The sequence below is a fragment of the Urocampus carinirostris genome, chromosome 1 (genome assembly GCF_059441175.1).
Source record: "Urocampus carinirostris isolate Australia breed hairy pipefish chromosome 1, RoL_Ucar_1.0, whole genome shotgun sequence".
Classification (NCBI taxonomy): Eukaryota; Metazoa; Chordata; class Actinopteri; order Syngnathiformes; family Syngnathidae; genus Urocampus; species Urocampus carinirostris.
In genome coordinates, this window is record NC_142349.1 from 8588291 (window position 1) to 8604255 (window position 15965).

Sequence of the window (15965 nt, forward strand, 5' to 3'; positions counted from 1 at the left end):
GCCCCAACAGCCTCGGACACTGAATGGCTACCTGTCACTTTTTATACGCCCGTCTCCCTGTCACCGGTTGTCAGTCCGTCTGCATACCTCAGCTTACGCTAGGCAAGCTTTTCAACCCTGACTCTCTCCTGTTCCGATTCCTGTCTGTTTCCCGGTTCCGACCCTTTTTCTGATCTCGACTACGATTTTGCTCCCCCATCCCGGCTACTGATCTGTTTTTTTCCGCTCTCGACACCGCCATCGCTCGCCACGGAAAAACCAATTCCGCGTCTGAGCAACCTGCTCCCCGCAATCAGCGATCTACGGCTCGTGTGTGCTATCCTTGCCCTGCTTCCCAATAAAACTAAGAGAAACGCACGCAAGTGGGTCCTGTCTCCGTTTTGGTCCTGACAATAATTACATATAAAACAGTTTTACTGCATAATCTGTAAAGAAGTTTTTCCTTTATATTATAATAGTTGGCATTTTTTTAAATTATTTTCTAAAAAGTGTATCGGTGCCTGAAGGTCTGTACAAAGAAGATACACGGACAGATAAATTGATTTATTTATTTTTTTAGATATATGGGTTAGCTCCACTATACAATATGTAGGTGAGGTGCAAGTACTAAAAAACCTATACCCTGATATGATTTCATTCATGTATTTATTTTTTCATATCCATTTATTTCCTATCCATATTATTTCTCACGAGGGTCATGGGGGTGCTAGAGCCTATCAAACCGACATGGGGCAGTGGAGACCCTGGATCATTGACACATGCATTTATACCTAGGGACAATTTGGAGTCACCAATCAACCTGCCATGCATGTTTTTGGAATGTAGGAAACCAGAGTCTGGGAAAAAAAACAGATAGGCCTGGGAGGAACATACAAAGTCCGTACCGGGGGCCATGTAGATGGAATTAAACCCGGGACATATGTGAGGCTGTCGTGCTAACCAGTCAACAGCTGTCCCAATGTGAATGTATATACATAGATTTTATTTTATTTTTTTCCCATCACATGTTTCACTGACGGCTTTATTTTTCACAAATGTTATTTGTGAAAGTCTTTACTTGGAACTTTGTGTTTTAGTCCTAAGAGTCCGAAGTTAAGTTTGAAAAGTTGAACTCTCTCTTTCGTATCTATATTTATATTTTAGTTCAGCTTGTGTAACTTCACTTTGTTTTCTGTTTTACAGCGGGCGCAAAAGTCATAGTTGATTACCGAACAGTTGTATTGTGCTTTGGGAACACCATTAAGCAGCAGTGACAATACCTTCGCATCCCTCGGTAAATGAATGAATAGCCCCTGATAGGAAAAAGTCTAGTTGTTAGACTTGTTGCCACCAGATACAAATTAACTCTTTTCTTTCCTCTATTTACCACGAAAGTAATTTGAGAACAATAAAATATTTTTTCTCATTCTGGTCTTGTGTCAGTCCTTATTTTGGGTCTCATTTTGATGCTGGCCCGAAGTCGCTCACATCCAGTTAGCATTGCAATCCATCTGCACGGGTTGAAAGTCAGACCAGCACTTCATGTGTTTTCTCGCGCATTTCCTTACTTTCTGCGATTTATTTTCATACTGACCTTGAACTCAACGTCAAGTCACATTTACAATTCACCAAATGTTGTAATGGCTGTCTACTGTATGCAGTCATTAGAATATCCACTGATGTTACATCTACAGGAGTGCAAAGAAAAACTCGAAAAAACTCAGCAGGAGGAAGTTTAAGAAACCTTGTGAAGGGGTTGCACAAGTGCCCACCCCAGGTCCCACTTATTTTTTCATGATGTCCAGCCTACAATGGATGGTACAAGGGCTTTAACAGTCAACATCAACAATACACATATCAAATGAAATTACACAAAAACTGTAACAATGGGCTTTCTGTCTCAAAATCCCGGCCAACGCAGCAGATTCTACATGATGGTGTGCATCAGTTGATGGCTCAGATCGCATGTATCGTGCAACATCCTTGCTGAGCCTTCTCCCTCACCAGAAAGGATAATAAAGACAGCAACATAACCCCAACATTTCTACGCTTTCTGATTCTGACTTTATGGTCTTTTTGAATGAAAATATTCAACTCATCATGCCTTTTCTTTCGTAATGTAAAATCCTAATAGCCTTGTGATTATGATTTGGTACTCTCCCCGCACAATGCAGGTTCACTTCCCTTTGCATCCAATGCTGAGGAAATGAGGTCAGCGGTATTTGTGGACTGATCAGTCATTGCTCAATTACAATGATATACTACCTTAAAACCTCAGTATAGCGTGCATTAAAACTTTAAGTTATTTTTGGGTGTAAAAATGTGTGCATGAATAATGAGAAAATTTCTTTTTGGCTCTTGGAATCACTTGTAGGCCAACATTTTCCCAGGAAGCTCTGAGAAGGAACATTGAGTGCAATAAAAACGTAAATATAAGAAGGGGCAAGTCCATGCAAACATTTGTATGTCAGCAACAGAATCTTAGAATCACATACACTGACAGGAAGCCAGGGCAAGTCAGCTGAAATTGGGATAATATGGTGAAACTTTCTTGTCCTAGTTAAAACTATTGTCACAGTCCTGCAGTCAGGTCTGATTTCTTCTTTCTCTCCCTGCTTGTCCAACCTTATTTGGTCACTCACTATCTGGTTCTAATTTTAAACCCACATCTTGTGTCTCTTGATTACTCTCCAATCTCACCTCTCTCTTCAATATTTAAACCCTCTGTTTTCTGAGCCCAGTGCTAGTTTGTTGCCTGTTTTGTCACGTTCCAAGCTTTCTTGTCACAGCCTTGTTAGTTTTTAGTGTACCAAATCTTGGGACTGTCACGTTTACTTAAGTGAGTTCACCAGATCAACAACCATTTGCCTGGTTGTTAGACCATGACTACTGCATCTAGTGATCTCGATACTGTTGCCCCAATTTCTGACTCCCCGTGTACCAAACCCTTTCCAAATAAATACAACGATTGCTGCACTAATCCGTGTTTCCACAATGTGGTTCCAGGCCACACCAAACAGGTCCTTGACAAGTCTCGACGCAGCATTTTGAACCAGTTGCAAACTTTTAATGTTACACATTCAGGAGACCAGATATCAATACATACAGTAGTAATTGAGAAGAGAAATAACACACACATGTATTATAATCTCAGATATTCCCTTAAACAAAGTATCTTTCTTTCCAATATGTCTTATTGCCTTTAGTATGACATATCTGAAATGGTAATCATTTCATGAACTATGTGCATCCTACTCTGATAGGATGGACATTTATATAAAAAATTGGATGACATGATTGTCCACCATCTTGCTGCTACAGGTACACCCAAAAACCTTGTTTAAAGGGCTGGGTAAAAAGATGGCAAGATAATTGATGCGGTCTAGTCACATGGAGTCTCTGTAGTTCATATTCCTATTTATGCTTTGTAGCACTTGTTTTCAGTGCCATCTTGTGGTCTAGTGGTATTACACAGTGTCCCTTGAACAAATCCAAATGGCAATAACTGATTTTTGTAAATTTAATCTTTAAGTGTTTGTATTAAAAAACTCTTAGGAAAAAGGTTGAATCTTTTTGAAGGGAGGAATCAAACCCCAAAAATAAAAATAATTTGTTTTTAGGACACAGCATGATACACTATAATTGTCAGGTAGCACCCTTGATCGATTTCACGATAGCCAACTTTATGCTTAATGTAATTTATGTTAGCATCTGTTTTGTCATTTTGTTTGTGATATTTCTGCCTTTAGTCTGTGTTTTCTGTATTTAGTCAAAGATAATTACAGTATTGCCTTTTTTGACAGAAGTTAAAACTAACGGAATAAAAATGTTCCTCCACAACCCTATGACAGTGAAGCATATTCTCATACATGTCAGATTGAGCAGGAGGTCACCGAAATTTTAATGACGCTCCCCCTGCAGAGTGTCAGATATGGCTGTCTCCGCACACAGCAACAGGGGACAGGCATAGGATTGTGCTGTGAAATGCACATCCGTCAATGCTCGCTCCCATGATCTGCATCACGGAACAATGAGCATGTCCCTTGGCTTTGAGGTCTTGCTTTAAAGCAACTGCAGCACCAGGATGCAGAGCTTTGTCAGGCCTCCTCACAGTAAGCTGGAGAAAAGGAGCCTGCAGAGGTGGGCAAAGCCTCCAGACATATTCATTATTGATCCACTGGACACAAAGTGTTTGGAGTGTCACTGAATTTTAAAAGAAAAACGTATGATGAGAGAAGTGTGAAAAAAAAAAAAGGAGCATAAAGTATTTTACCCAGAAATGAGTGAGACGTCCACCGGCATTTTCGATTATGATGAGTCATGTGAATTTCAGTTCCTCTGACCTAAATTTAACGATGTGAACCTGTCATAAATATGTTTCATATTTTCAGTTCGACCAATACATTTTTAGTTACTGAAACTCTTATGGTATACGACAGGTCTTTGAAAATATGTCAAGACAATTTTCTATTCCCCCCCTCACACCAGTCCATCTCTGGGGGCCCTGTCCAGATTTCCCTGAAAAGTGCACTAAGCCTAACCCTTACCCTAACCCTAGCTCTAACTGAAATCCTAACTCTAACCAAAACCCTAATCCTAACCCTAACCCTAACCCTAGCCCTAAGACAAAGATAACCTTAGCAAAGGAGAATGTGAAGCTCTCTTTCAATTAGCTAACAACAAACAGATAGTTATTAAACCAGCGGACAAGGGTAGTGCAATAGTTATCCTAGACAGAACACAATATATATATTAAGCACACAGACAATTAAACAATACGTCACATTATAAGAAATTAACAAAACCAATATACCCAGAAACAGCCCAGAAAATAGAAGATATCCTACAAACACTTCTAGAAAATGAATATATAACTAAAAAACAAAAACGCTACCTAATAGGGGAAGAGAAAGCCAGACCCCGTAGATTTTACTTGCTACCTAAAATACACAAACCACCACTATCGTGGACTATTCCGTATGAAGTGCCGACAGGAAGACCAATTGTCTCAGATTGCGGCAGTGAATCCTACAGGATCGCGGAATACATAGACCACTTCCTCACTCCACTAGCCACAAAACATAATAGCTACATTAAAGACACATATGATTTCGTAAACAAAATAAAACAGATTAAAATAACGCAGGACACAATCTTATTTACCATGGACATAGATAGCCTCTACACAAACATAAACACGGTCGCAGGGTTAACAGCAGTAAAGCGCTGGATGGAAAAATACCCGGACGACAAACGCCCAAACACAGAATTACTACAACTACTAGAAATTAACATCACTAGGAATGACTTTGAATTCAACAAGGAATTCTACTTACAGATTAGTGGCACAGCCATGGGTAAAAAATTTGCACCTGCCTATGCTAACATTTACATGGCGCATTGGGAGGAAACAGCTTTTGAAAAATGCGACAAACTACCCACCAATTATTTTAGGTACTTAGATGACATTTGGGGAACATGGACACATAGCAGAGAGGAATTCAAACAATTCATAGAAATCCTCAACACACACCATAGTACAATTACGCTCAAACATTCCACAAATGACCACCAGATAGATTTTCTAGACACAACCACTTACAAGGGACCCTCATTCACTCAAACACAAACTTTAGACACTAAGGCCTTCTTTAAAGACACAGACACACATGCACTCTTACACAAAAACAGCCTTCATCCAAAGCACACCTACAGAGGCTTAATAAAATCACAGTTGCTCAGATTCCACAGAATCTGCTCGCAAGATACGGACTTTGAAAAGGCCACCCAAACCCTTTTCAAGGCACTGAGACCAAGAGGATACTCAAGATCTTTCCTCAGGCAGGTCCGTAAAACATTTTTAACCACAGGGCAACGAGACACACAGAAAATTATCCCACTAATTAGTACCTACTCAGAATTTAGCCAAATTGCTAATAGAAAAATTAGACAAAATATAAATCGGACACTACAGAACACAGGCATAATCCAAGATTATAAAATCATCTCAGCCTTTAAAAGAAACAAAAATCTCAAAGATTACTTAGTAAAAAGTAAATTACCAGAAATCAACATAACACAAACACAGGACCCCACATTCTACAAACAAGCCACCACAGTTAGGAACACCATTACCAAGACAAACTACCTAATTAAACAAAGAATCACTTCTACCACAGAAAACTGTATTTATGTCATAAAATGTAAACACTGTGACATTAAATATATAGGAGAGACAGGAAATTCTATCAGATGTAGATTAGCACAACACATTTACAACATTAAGAACCTTAAACAAAGTAATACACATCTTGTCGCACACTTCATTCGACATGGACTACAGGCATTACAAATATGGGGCCTAGAAACAAATAGCAATTGGACTCAAAAAGACAGCCGTAGGGCAGAAAAAGGCTGGATAGGAAAATTAAACACTCTCTTCCCAGATGGACTAAACGAACGCAGGTAAGACAAGAAACGCTCCAATTTCCTGAATGGCCAGTGCTAAAAAAAACTAAGTTTCCCAAGAACCCCCAAAAAAAATTTTTGAGGGACCTTGGGAAAGTAAGATTGCCTCAAAAACCTAACCCTAGCCCTAACTAATAAAGCTAATGCTAACCCTAACCCTGGCCCCAACCCTTAACCCTAAACCTAACCCGAACCCTAACCCTAACACTAACCTTAGGAAAGGCTCTAACCCTAACCCTAACCAAAACTCTAATCCTAACCCTAAACCTAACCATTAACCAAAATCCTAACCCGAGCCATAGCCCTAACACTTAACCCTGACCCTAACCTGAAACCGAACCCTAACCCTCATTCTAACCCTAAAAAGGCTCTAACCCTAACCGTAACCTTTACCCTAACCATAACCATAATCCTAACCCTAACCCTAACCCTAATTCCTAACCCTAACGCTTATCCTGACCCTAACACTAACCCTAACCCTAAACCCTAAGAAACAACCAAATCCCTAACATAATAACACAAGTAATTAAGGATAACCAAAGCCTAATCAGCACACTAAACCCACAGTCTCACAGAGACAAAGATAACCTCAGCAGAGGAGAATGTGAAGCTCTTTTTCAACTGGCTAACAACAAACAGATCGTTATTAAACCAGCAGACAAGGGTAGTGCAATAGTTATCTTAGACCAGACCTGGGCTCTCCGGTCCTGGAGGGCCGTAGGTTCTGCATGATTTTTGAGGTTTCTCTGATCCAATACAGGTGATTCCAATCACCAGTATCGTTAACGAGCACTTGCTAGCTTGCTAACGAGGTTATAATTTGTATCACCTGAGTTAAAGAAGAGCAAACTTCAAAATCTGGCAGGACGTATGGCCCCCCAGGACCGGAGTGCCCAGGTCTGTCTTAGACAGAACGCAATACATACATGAAGCATACAGACAGCTCAACAACACCACACACTACAAGAAATTAACAAAACCGATATACCCAGACACAGCCCAGAAAATAGAGGATATCATACAAACACTACTAGAAAGTAAATATATTAGCAGAAAACAAAGCCGCTACCTAATGGGAGAAGAAGAAGCCAGACCCCGTAGATTTTACCTGCTACCTAAAATCCACAAACCACCATTATCGTGGACTATACCATATGAAGTCCCAGCAGGAAGACCAATTGTCTCAGATTGCAACAGTGAATCCTACAGGATCGCTGAATACATAGACCACTTCCTCACTCCACTATCCACAAAACATAATAGCTACACTAAAGACACATATGACTTTGTAAACAAAATAAAACAGATTAGAATAACGCAGGAAACAATCCTATTCACCATTGACATAGACAGCCTCTACACAAACATAAACACAGTCGCAGTGTTAGCAGTAAAGCGCTGGATGGAATAATACCCGGACGGCAAACGCCCAGACACAGAATTAGTACAACTCCTAGAAATTAGCCTCACTAGAAACGACTTTGAATTCAACAAGGAATTCTACTTACAGATCAGTGGTACAGCCATGGGCAAAAAAATTGCACCTGCCTATGCTAACATCTACATCGCACATTGGGAGGAGACAGCTTTTGAAAAATGCGCCAAACTACCCACCAATTATTTTAGATACTTGGATGACATTTGGGGAACATGGACACATAGCATAGAGGAATTCAACCAATTCATACAAACCCTCAACACACACCATTGTACAATTACAGTCAAACATTCCACAAATGAACACCAGATAGATTTTCTAGACACAACCACTTACAAAGGACCCTCATTCACCCAAACACAAACTTTAGACACTAAAGCCTTCTTTAAAGACACAGACACACATGCGCTCTTACACAAAAACAGCCTACATCCAAAACACACCTACAGGGGCTTAATAAAATCACAGTTGCTCAGATTCCACAGAATCTGCTCACAGAATACGGACTTTGAAAAGGCTACCCAAACCCTTTTCAAGGCACTGAGACCAAGAGGATACTCTAGATCTTTCCTCAGGCAAGTCCGTAAAACATTTTTAACCACAGGACAACTGGACACACAGAATATCACCCCCCTAATAAGCACCTACTCACTCAATAGAAAAATTAAACAAAATATAAACCAGACACTACAGAACACAGACATAATCCAAGATTACAAAATCATCTCAGCCTTTAAAAGAAACAAAAACCTCAAAGATTACTTTGTAAAAAGTAAATTACCGGAAATCAACATAACACGAACACGGGGCCCCACATTCTACAAACAAGCCACCACTGTTAGGAACACCGTCACCAACACAAACTACCTAATTAAACAAACACTCACACCTAATACAGAAAACTGTATCTATGTCATAAAGTGTAAACACTGTGACATTAAATATATAGGAGAGACAGGAAATTCAATCAGATGTAGATTAGCACAACACATTTATAACATCAGAAACAGCAGGGAAACTAACACACACTTATTAGCCCACTTCATACAACATGGGCTACAGGCACTAGAAATATGGGGCCTACAAACAAACAGCAATTGGACGCAAGAGGAAAGACGCAAGGCACATCACATAAAATGGTGCCTATACGACCCTAGTGGTTAAGGAAAATACCCACTAACTATCATATAAATGTGCTTTTTCTCATAGAGAAATACTCATGGGTCAATGCATTTCTATTTATTTTACATAAAATGATGCTTACCTCAAGGGGGCTCACATAATTCAGTGCCATCTTGCTGCTATTACCAAGGGTGGGTGGATCGTTCTAAATATTGATATTATCGATACTGAGCAAGTACTAGGAGCGGATCAATACTATTGTCTTGGGATCGATACTTTCTTCCCAATACAACTATCGCTATGGTAATGTTGATCGTGTTCGTAAGGGTAATGCATACATTATTGTCACGGACCAAGAATCGAGACGTGGCCCAATTGCGTTAGTTTTACTCAGCTTTTTTTAGAAAGAGGAAAGGGCTTGCACCCACGATCCGATGATTGTCCGTCACAGGTAGCAGATCGCAGGGAACACGGAAGTGGCACTTCCGTGTCGAGCACAGGCAATGTCGAGAGCGAGGAAAACACAGGTCGGTTGCCGGGACGGAGGAGCAAAAACGTAAACGGGTTCAGAAAAGAGGTCGGCAACGGGAATGAGATGGAAAACAGGGCAGGACAGAGTCAGGAGTCAAAAGAGCTGGCCTTGCGTGTAGCTAAGGTTCACAGATGATCTGACGAATGTTGACATGAAGGCGGGGGTTCAAAAAGAGGTCCACAGCCAATCAGGGTCCACGGCTGTTGGCGCCAACGGAGCAAACTCAGGTGTCCCGCATCAGTAATCATGAGACATTATAACTTTCAAATTATATTCAATTGCAATACTGACTTTATTTTCAACATATTGTGCAATGGAAGGTGTTCTACTTGTCTTGTAAACATTGTTATACCCTATTTGTTTTTTGCTACATTACAGCTTTTTTGGTTTGACTATTGAAGGCCAACGGACATTTGGAACATAAAACTCTAAAAGGCAGCTCTGGGATCTCGCATTACAAGGCAAGAAGAAAGCATAACTCCCTCTTCAAGATTTACTACTGCACATTCCTGAGACGTCAAACGTTGTATAATAAGATTTTCTGGGAAATTACTGATAATAAAGGATACAGCTAGTAAAAACTTCACAAAAGCATGTGGATCTACAACAACTAAATGAACAATGCATTTATCAAAGCAAGGATGTGATGATAAAACAATAACATTTGTTCTGAGACAGTTGTAATTTAAGTATTCATTTTTATGTACTGTCAAAGTTTGTATTTTAGTTATTTAGTAAAAAAAACAGAAAATTTCAAGTACATAAAATCACTGTGCTGTTTTTATTGTAGTTATAAACAAAGAGTTCAGTTATTTAATGATCATGACATTCCTGAGCAAAAAGTATTGTATCGGATCAGTATCGATTGATACTACCCTGTATTTGCTTAGAACGTATTGAAACCAAATATCCTGGAATCGCTCACCACTACTAATTACCCTTATTATTGTTAAGGGCTGGGCAGATAACTGAGACAAAAAATGGTGTGGTTTAGTGAATTAGAATATCTGTAGTTTGTGCCCCTCCTTCAGCTGTGTGACACTCACTTTCAGTTGCACTTCACAATACAGCGGTCAAATATGTTATCGTGTCCCTTTAATGTTATCTGTGGCCATTGGGAAATGAACATTAAAGTGTGTCAAGATTTGATTTAACCATTTGGGTCCGGTGTATTTGATTTTTCAGGCGTGCGTTTACATGGGACATGCAAGCCACACACAATGCATGTCTGTGTGCGCTGACTAGGATCTTGTTGGAGTAGACAGGAGTGCTGACAGCATAGAGCTCGGAACCAAAAACATCAATCATGCAGCCCCATTGGACCATCCAAATTCGACAGTGTCAATGTTACTGCCACGGTCACCATCAATCACACTGTTCGATGTTGCAGACCTTGCGGCGAAAAAACAACAACCTAAGAATTATGTTTTTTAGTACAGTACAAAGCTGAACTGATACAGCTGTTCAGTAAACCTGGAAAGCAGCTGGACAGCACAGTCAGCAAGAAAAGGGCACTGCTGTCAGTAAAAGTGTATCTGCATGGCCTATTGATGCAGGGACAACAATTTTAAAAAGTATTGGACATCATACGGTAAGCCTAGGTGTCTGGTGGAAATATATCTTTTTTTTTTTTAAATACCATTTGTTAGATTTGAAGTCCTAATCTCAGAATTTGTTAAATCAAAAAGGCTATAGTTAAGCTGTAGCGCTTTGTTTAGTATTTGAGTTCAATAATGAAATGTTGTGTAGAGTTGTATATACCCTATTGATTTTGTCACTAGAATGTACGCCTCAAACAGCAAGTCGACTGGGCCTTTTTTTCTGCTAGTCTTGAGCACCTCCTGGTGGAATTTAAGCACCTCACGAGAACATAATGCAATCCGCGCAATTTCTCATCCGTTTTTTTTTTTTTTGGAAATGTCCTTAGATATTAGTTGCCCATACCAGGGTTGTCAAAGTCAAACAGACGGATGGTCAGACTGATTAAATGTTTAAAAATGTTTAAATGATGCATATAGTCCACTTAAGTAAATTAAACCTACTGAATACCAACACATATTTTCACTATGAATGGTTAAAGGTTAACAGTTAACAGTCCAAATTATCCCTAGGTGTGAATGTGGAAGTGAGTTGTCTGTCCCTCTGTGCCCTGTGACTGGCTGGCAACCAGTTCAGGGTGTCCCCTGCCCACTGCCCAGAGATAGGTGGGATGGGCTCCAGCACCCCAACGACCCTACTGAGGATAAGCGGTGCAGATAATGGATGGCTGGATTAACACTTTTGCATATTAATGTTTTCAATGCATATACAATTTAGTGTTTTAAAAAGGGAGTTTAATATGTTACTTTGTTTTAATTCAGAGGATTTCAAAACCAGTTTGATGGTCCATTAATAACAAATCGATATATATATATATATATATATATATATATATATATATATATATATATATATATATATATATATATATATAACATGTACATGTAAATGTATTAATGTATACCATAAATTCTGGACTACGAGCCACTACTTTTATCCTACATTTTAAACAGCTTTATATACCTGTACAGTGCGGTTTTCTTTCCGCTAGGCGCATGGTCACAATGGTGTCAATGGCGTCTTTGGATGCATGCCGGGCCCTTCACGTGGATATCTTCAGCTGTGGTTCCTGTTAAGGGTCGCATCGTGGGGGTCCCCGTCCCTTCCGGTTGGCACATCTCCGGAAAATCGCCTCGGCCTAGCAGTTGGCTTAGAACGTGCTGAATTTTTTTAAAAAAAAAACATCATCACTTGTATTATCTTTCTAAATATAAATACCCAAACAAAACACCACAGTGACGTTTTGAAACATTTCCTCAACTCAGATGAAGTCACATTTATTTGTATAGCCCTTAATCACGAAATGTCTCAAAGGACTGCACAGACCGTTTGATCTCTTCAATAGAAGTTAGTCTATGTTAATGCCAACATTATTCATACATAACAGGAGCAATACGAGAGGTTTGACAGTAGGTACTTGATTCAATATTGTGACTTTTAGAATGTATTTGAACTTCGTTGGGTTAACGCATACTTATTAAAGTAAATGTTTAAATTTTAAATGTATTTAAGGACACTTCGAGGCTTGTACAAAGACAAAATTAAGTTTTGTTATTAAATTTGCACTTATGGCTTTTAATCAATCGGGCTCTGTAGTCCGGATGTGACCGTTTTTTGTTGGGGTTTTTTCATAAACGCTTGCTAGAGAAATTAGATATATTTTCCCTATGCATTGGAATCGAGACTCTGTTTCAGCAAATAAAAATAAAAAAGTCAAGTATTGCAAACCACAGACTATTGTTACACCATCCCCTGATCCAAAACCTAAATGAGGGCAAGGAAAAACTCAAAAACCTCAACATGAGGAAAATGAAAAAACGTTGAGAAGGGACCGCACATGAGGTAATCCCCCTTCCAGGGTGACCAGGCATATAGGTTATTCATATGCTATAGAATAAAAGTATGTTTTGAGCTTAGATGTAAACATTTCCATTGAGGTCGCAGATCGAAGAGCATTCCACAGCACCGGGGCCTGAATGGAGAACGCTCTCGAACCTGCAGATCTCTTCTTGGCTCTTAGGATCACTAGTAAAAAAATATTTTTTTCCCTCCTTGCCTTTTTCTTTTTCCAACTTTTTTTTTATAAAACAAGGCCCATGACTCCAAAGGTTTGCCCACCTCTGAGCAAAATCTTAACCATATTGACTTTGAATTTACACCAAACAAATTGATACCCACTGCAATGGACAGACCTGAAAAGAGCTGATACAATTGTTATGGATAGCGATGTGAGAGTTTGCGTACCCCTCACAGATTTAAACATGTTTTCCAAAAAGTCGCTAAAAATCAATCCCATGTGGGGCCATCACATTATTGGCGCCTGCGGTGCTAAATAAGAAAGAAGACTAGACTATGACATGAATGAAGGATCATTCTTGTGCCCTCCTTTTTTTATGACTGCACGTATGCTGTTCATGTCTTCACCATGAAACCCAAGCCAGATGCCGCCTCTATCTGCCACTGGCTGCCGGGATAATATTAGCATATCGACTCCAGTGAAATGCACTCCAGTAATATCTTGTTTGGACTTGGCCTTGTGGGGCCAAATATGCAGTTCTCAGATACAGCATAATAATGGGGTCAATATTTGAACTTGTTTGTAACCTGCCGGAAAAGTTACGACTTACAAAGGAAGCTTGGAGTCCATTCGAGAGTCTCAGCAAGTGCACCAGAACATATTTATTGATTCGATGACAACCGGTTGTTTGAAGCAACAATCGCTTACTGCTGCTAACCAAGGGCGAACAAAACTATGCCACAAATTAAAAAAATCATTGTGCAGAGAGAAATAATGTGCAACGGTCGTGGGATGAACCGCATTCTTGAGTCATTCTTGGTGCCTTCATTAAAAATGTCTCTTGTTGATTTTTGTTCATTCCATGTGCCTCTGAAAATCCATCCTCCGTTGCAATTCCATAAAGTCTTGAAAGGTGGAGAGTTATTAAAAACATTGTCTCATTAAGTCCCGGTTCAACTCTAATCTAATTGCAAATGCTCCGAGTGTCTCCCTGCACCTTTGCAAATGATTCGACCCTACAGTTAGCCCAATGAGCTCACATTTGGCCATTGATGGGCAGTCAGAGCCTGCAAGGCCTTCTCTGCTGGCCTAAAAAATATCTGAATAATGTGATGGTATTAAGTAGTTCCAAATTGTTGGTTTTCTTTCAAATAACTTTTAACCAATCACATTTCAGCCATCTACCCATCAGAAATCTGTTCGGAGGCCTTTACAATCAGCTCTGCAGGCTCTGAGGCATGAATTAAGTGACAATAAAGCCGTTAGTTTAGCAAGTCAGAATCCGAGTTCGAGACCCAGCGCTTGCTAGAAGGCTTAACGGAACTTTATTAATTTTACAAACTATAATTGGCTGGCAAGCGGTAACAGAAGTATCACAACAAAAACATGAAGAGAAAACCCTGTGTCCACTGCTTCCATCAAACGGATATTTTCAGCCCTAAATCGGATAAAAATAGTGCCAGAAATAGGGCCGGACAGGCTTGACTTTGAGAATTAGCTATTATAGCAATAGAAACAAATCTCCTGAACTGATTTTCTAGAACTGAAACGCATGGAAAATCTGTACGACAGAGTAATTGAAACCTCTTGAGGAAAGTAAGTAGGATGGGTTTTGTGCAAAAATAAAAATACATTTTGTTGAGTAAAATGTGGCTATATTCCTAAATAATACTGCAATTTTATGAGTTTTTTAATGCTTTTTATAGCTGTGGCAACTGTAGTTGCATTAAATGTTTTATAGCCATAAAATAGTTATTCAGGGTTGGATTGATTACTGAAGAGATGGGGGGGTACACGGCCCGTCACTGCTTTAAGCATAATAATCGATCTCACTGATCTTACATTAATTCTCTTTGAAATAATGCTTAATTCTTTAAGTGACTATATGTGTAATAATCTGTTTGACTAGTGAGTATAACAGTTTACTCAAATAGGAACTACTGTTCCTTTTATTGGTTCACGGTTCGTGGAGCCCTTAACCGCATGGATCGTCGGGGCAACAATGAGGATGCAACTCTGGAAAGTCTTTTCCACTGTTAACTGTCCCCGGCCTGTTCTTGGGTCGTGGCAAAGTTGGCACCAGTCCATTCCCTATTATTGTCGGCACAGTTATTTTCTAGTCTTCCTCCCCTCCTGCCCTCTTGGACTGTGCCTTGAAAAATTATTTTGGTCAGTCCTGATGATCTTGTGACATGACCATAACTCAAGTTTCCGTTCGCGCACAGTTAACAACAGTTCTTAATAGGATCCAATGTGCCCTCCGATGGTGTTGGGCACTGTTTCATTTGTGGCATGGGCTAAGTAGCTGATGCCTACAAGTTTCCTGTAGCATCGCATCTCCCTGGCCTGGATTTTCTTTTCCAGTTTTGCTGTGAGAATCCATGTTTCGCAAGCGTAGTGGAAGATTAAAGTAACAGGCGCTTGAATGAATCTGATCTTTGATTTCACTGCTTTCTTTGTCCCTCCAGTTGGGTTTAAGTCTGGCAATTGCGGCTGTGGTTTTGACCTATCATGGCCATGAGTTCTGGTTGTGACCCCTCTTCTGATATGTCAGCTCCAAGATATTTAAAACTGGTGATGGGTTCTAGCTCTCTAGGAGTGTTTTCCAGCACCAAGTTGTTGTGGCAAGCTAGTTCAAGAAGCCGTTGTCCTCTTTCCACATGTTTTCTTCCAGTCTCTATGAGCATTTACACCAATTTGGGCATTCCATTCGCCTTGCAGTATGATGATATATTTCTTTGCTGATTTTTCTAGGATGTCTTAAACCTGGTCATAACAGTCCTAAGTTTCCTTGTCACTGTGTTGTAAAG

The 15965-nt window shown here is 39.8% G+C and overlaps 1 protein-coding gene across 1 annotated transcript in view; it reads left to right on the top strand.

Moving 5' to 3' along the window:
* LOC148373408 (uncharacterized) overlaps nucleotides 1-15689 on the top strand; it is a 77575-nt gene extending 61886 nt beyond the window's left edge. The window contains exons 3-4 of the mRNA XM_088320521.1: nucleotides 4965-5824; nucleotides 15624-15689. Of these exons, the coding sequence (XP_088176647.1) occupies nucleotides 4965-5824; nucleotides 15624-15689 (926 nt within the window). The remainder of the gene's footprint in view (nucleotides 1-4964; nucleotides 5825-15623) is intronic.
* Nucleotides 15690-15965: the final 276 nt, after the last annotated feature.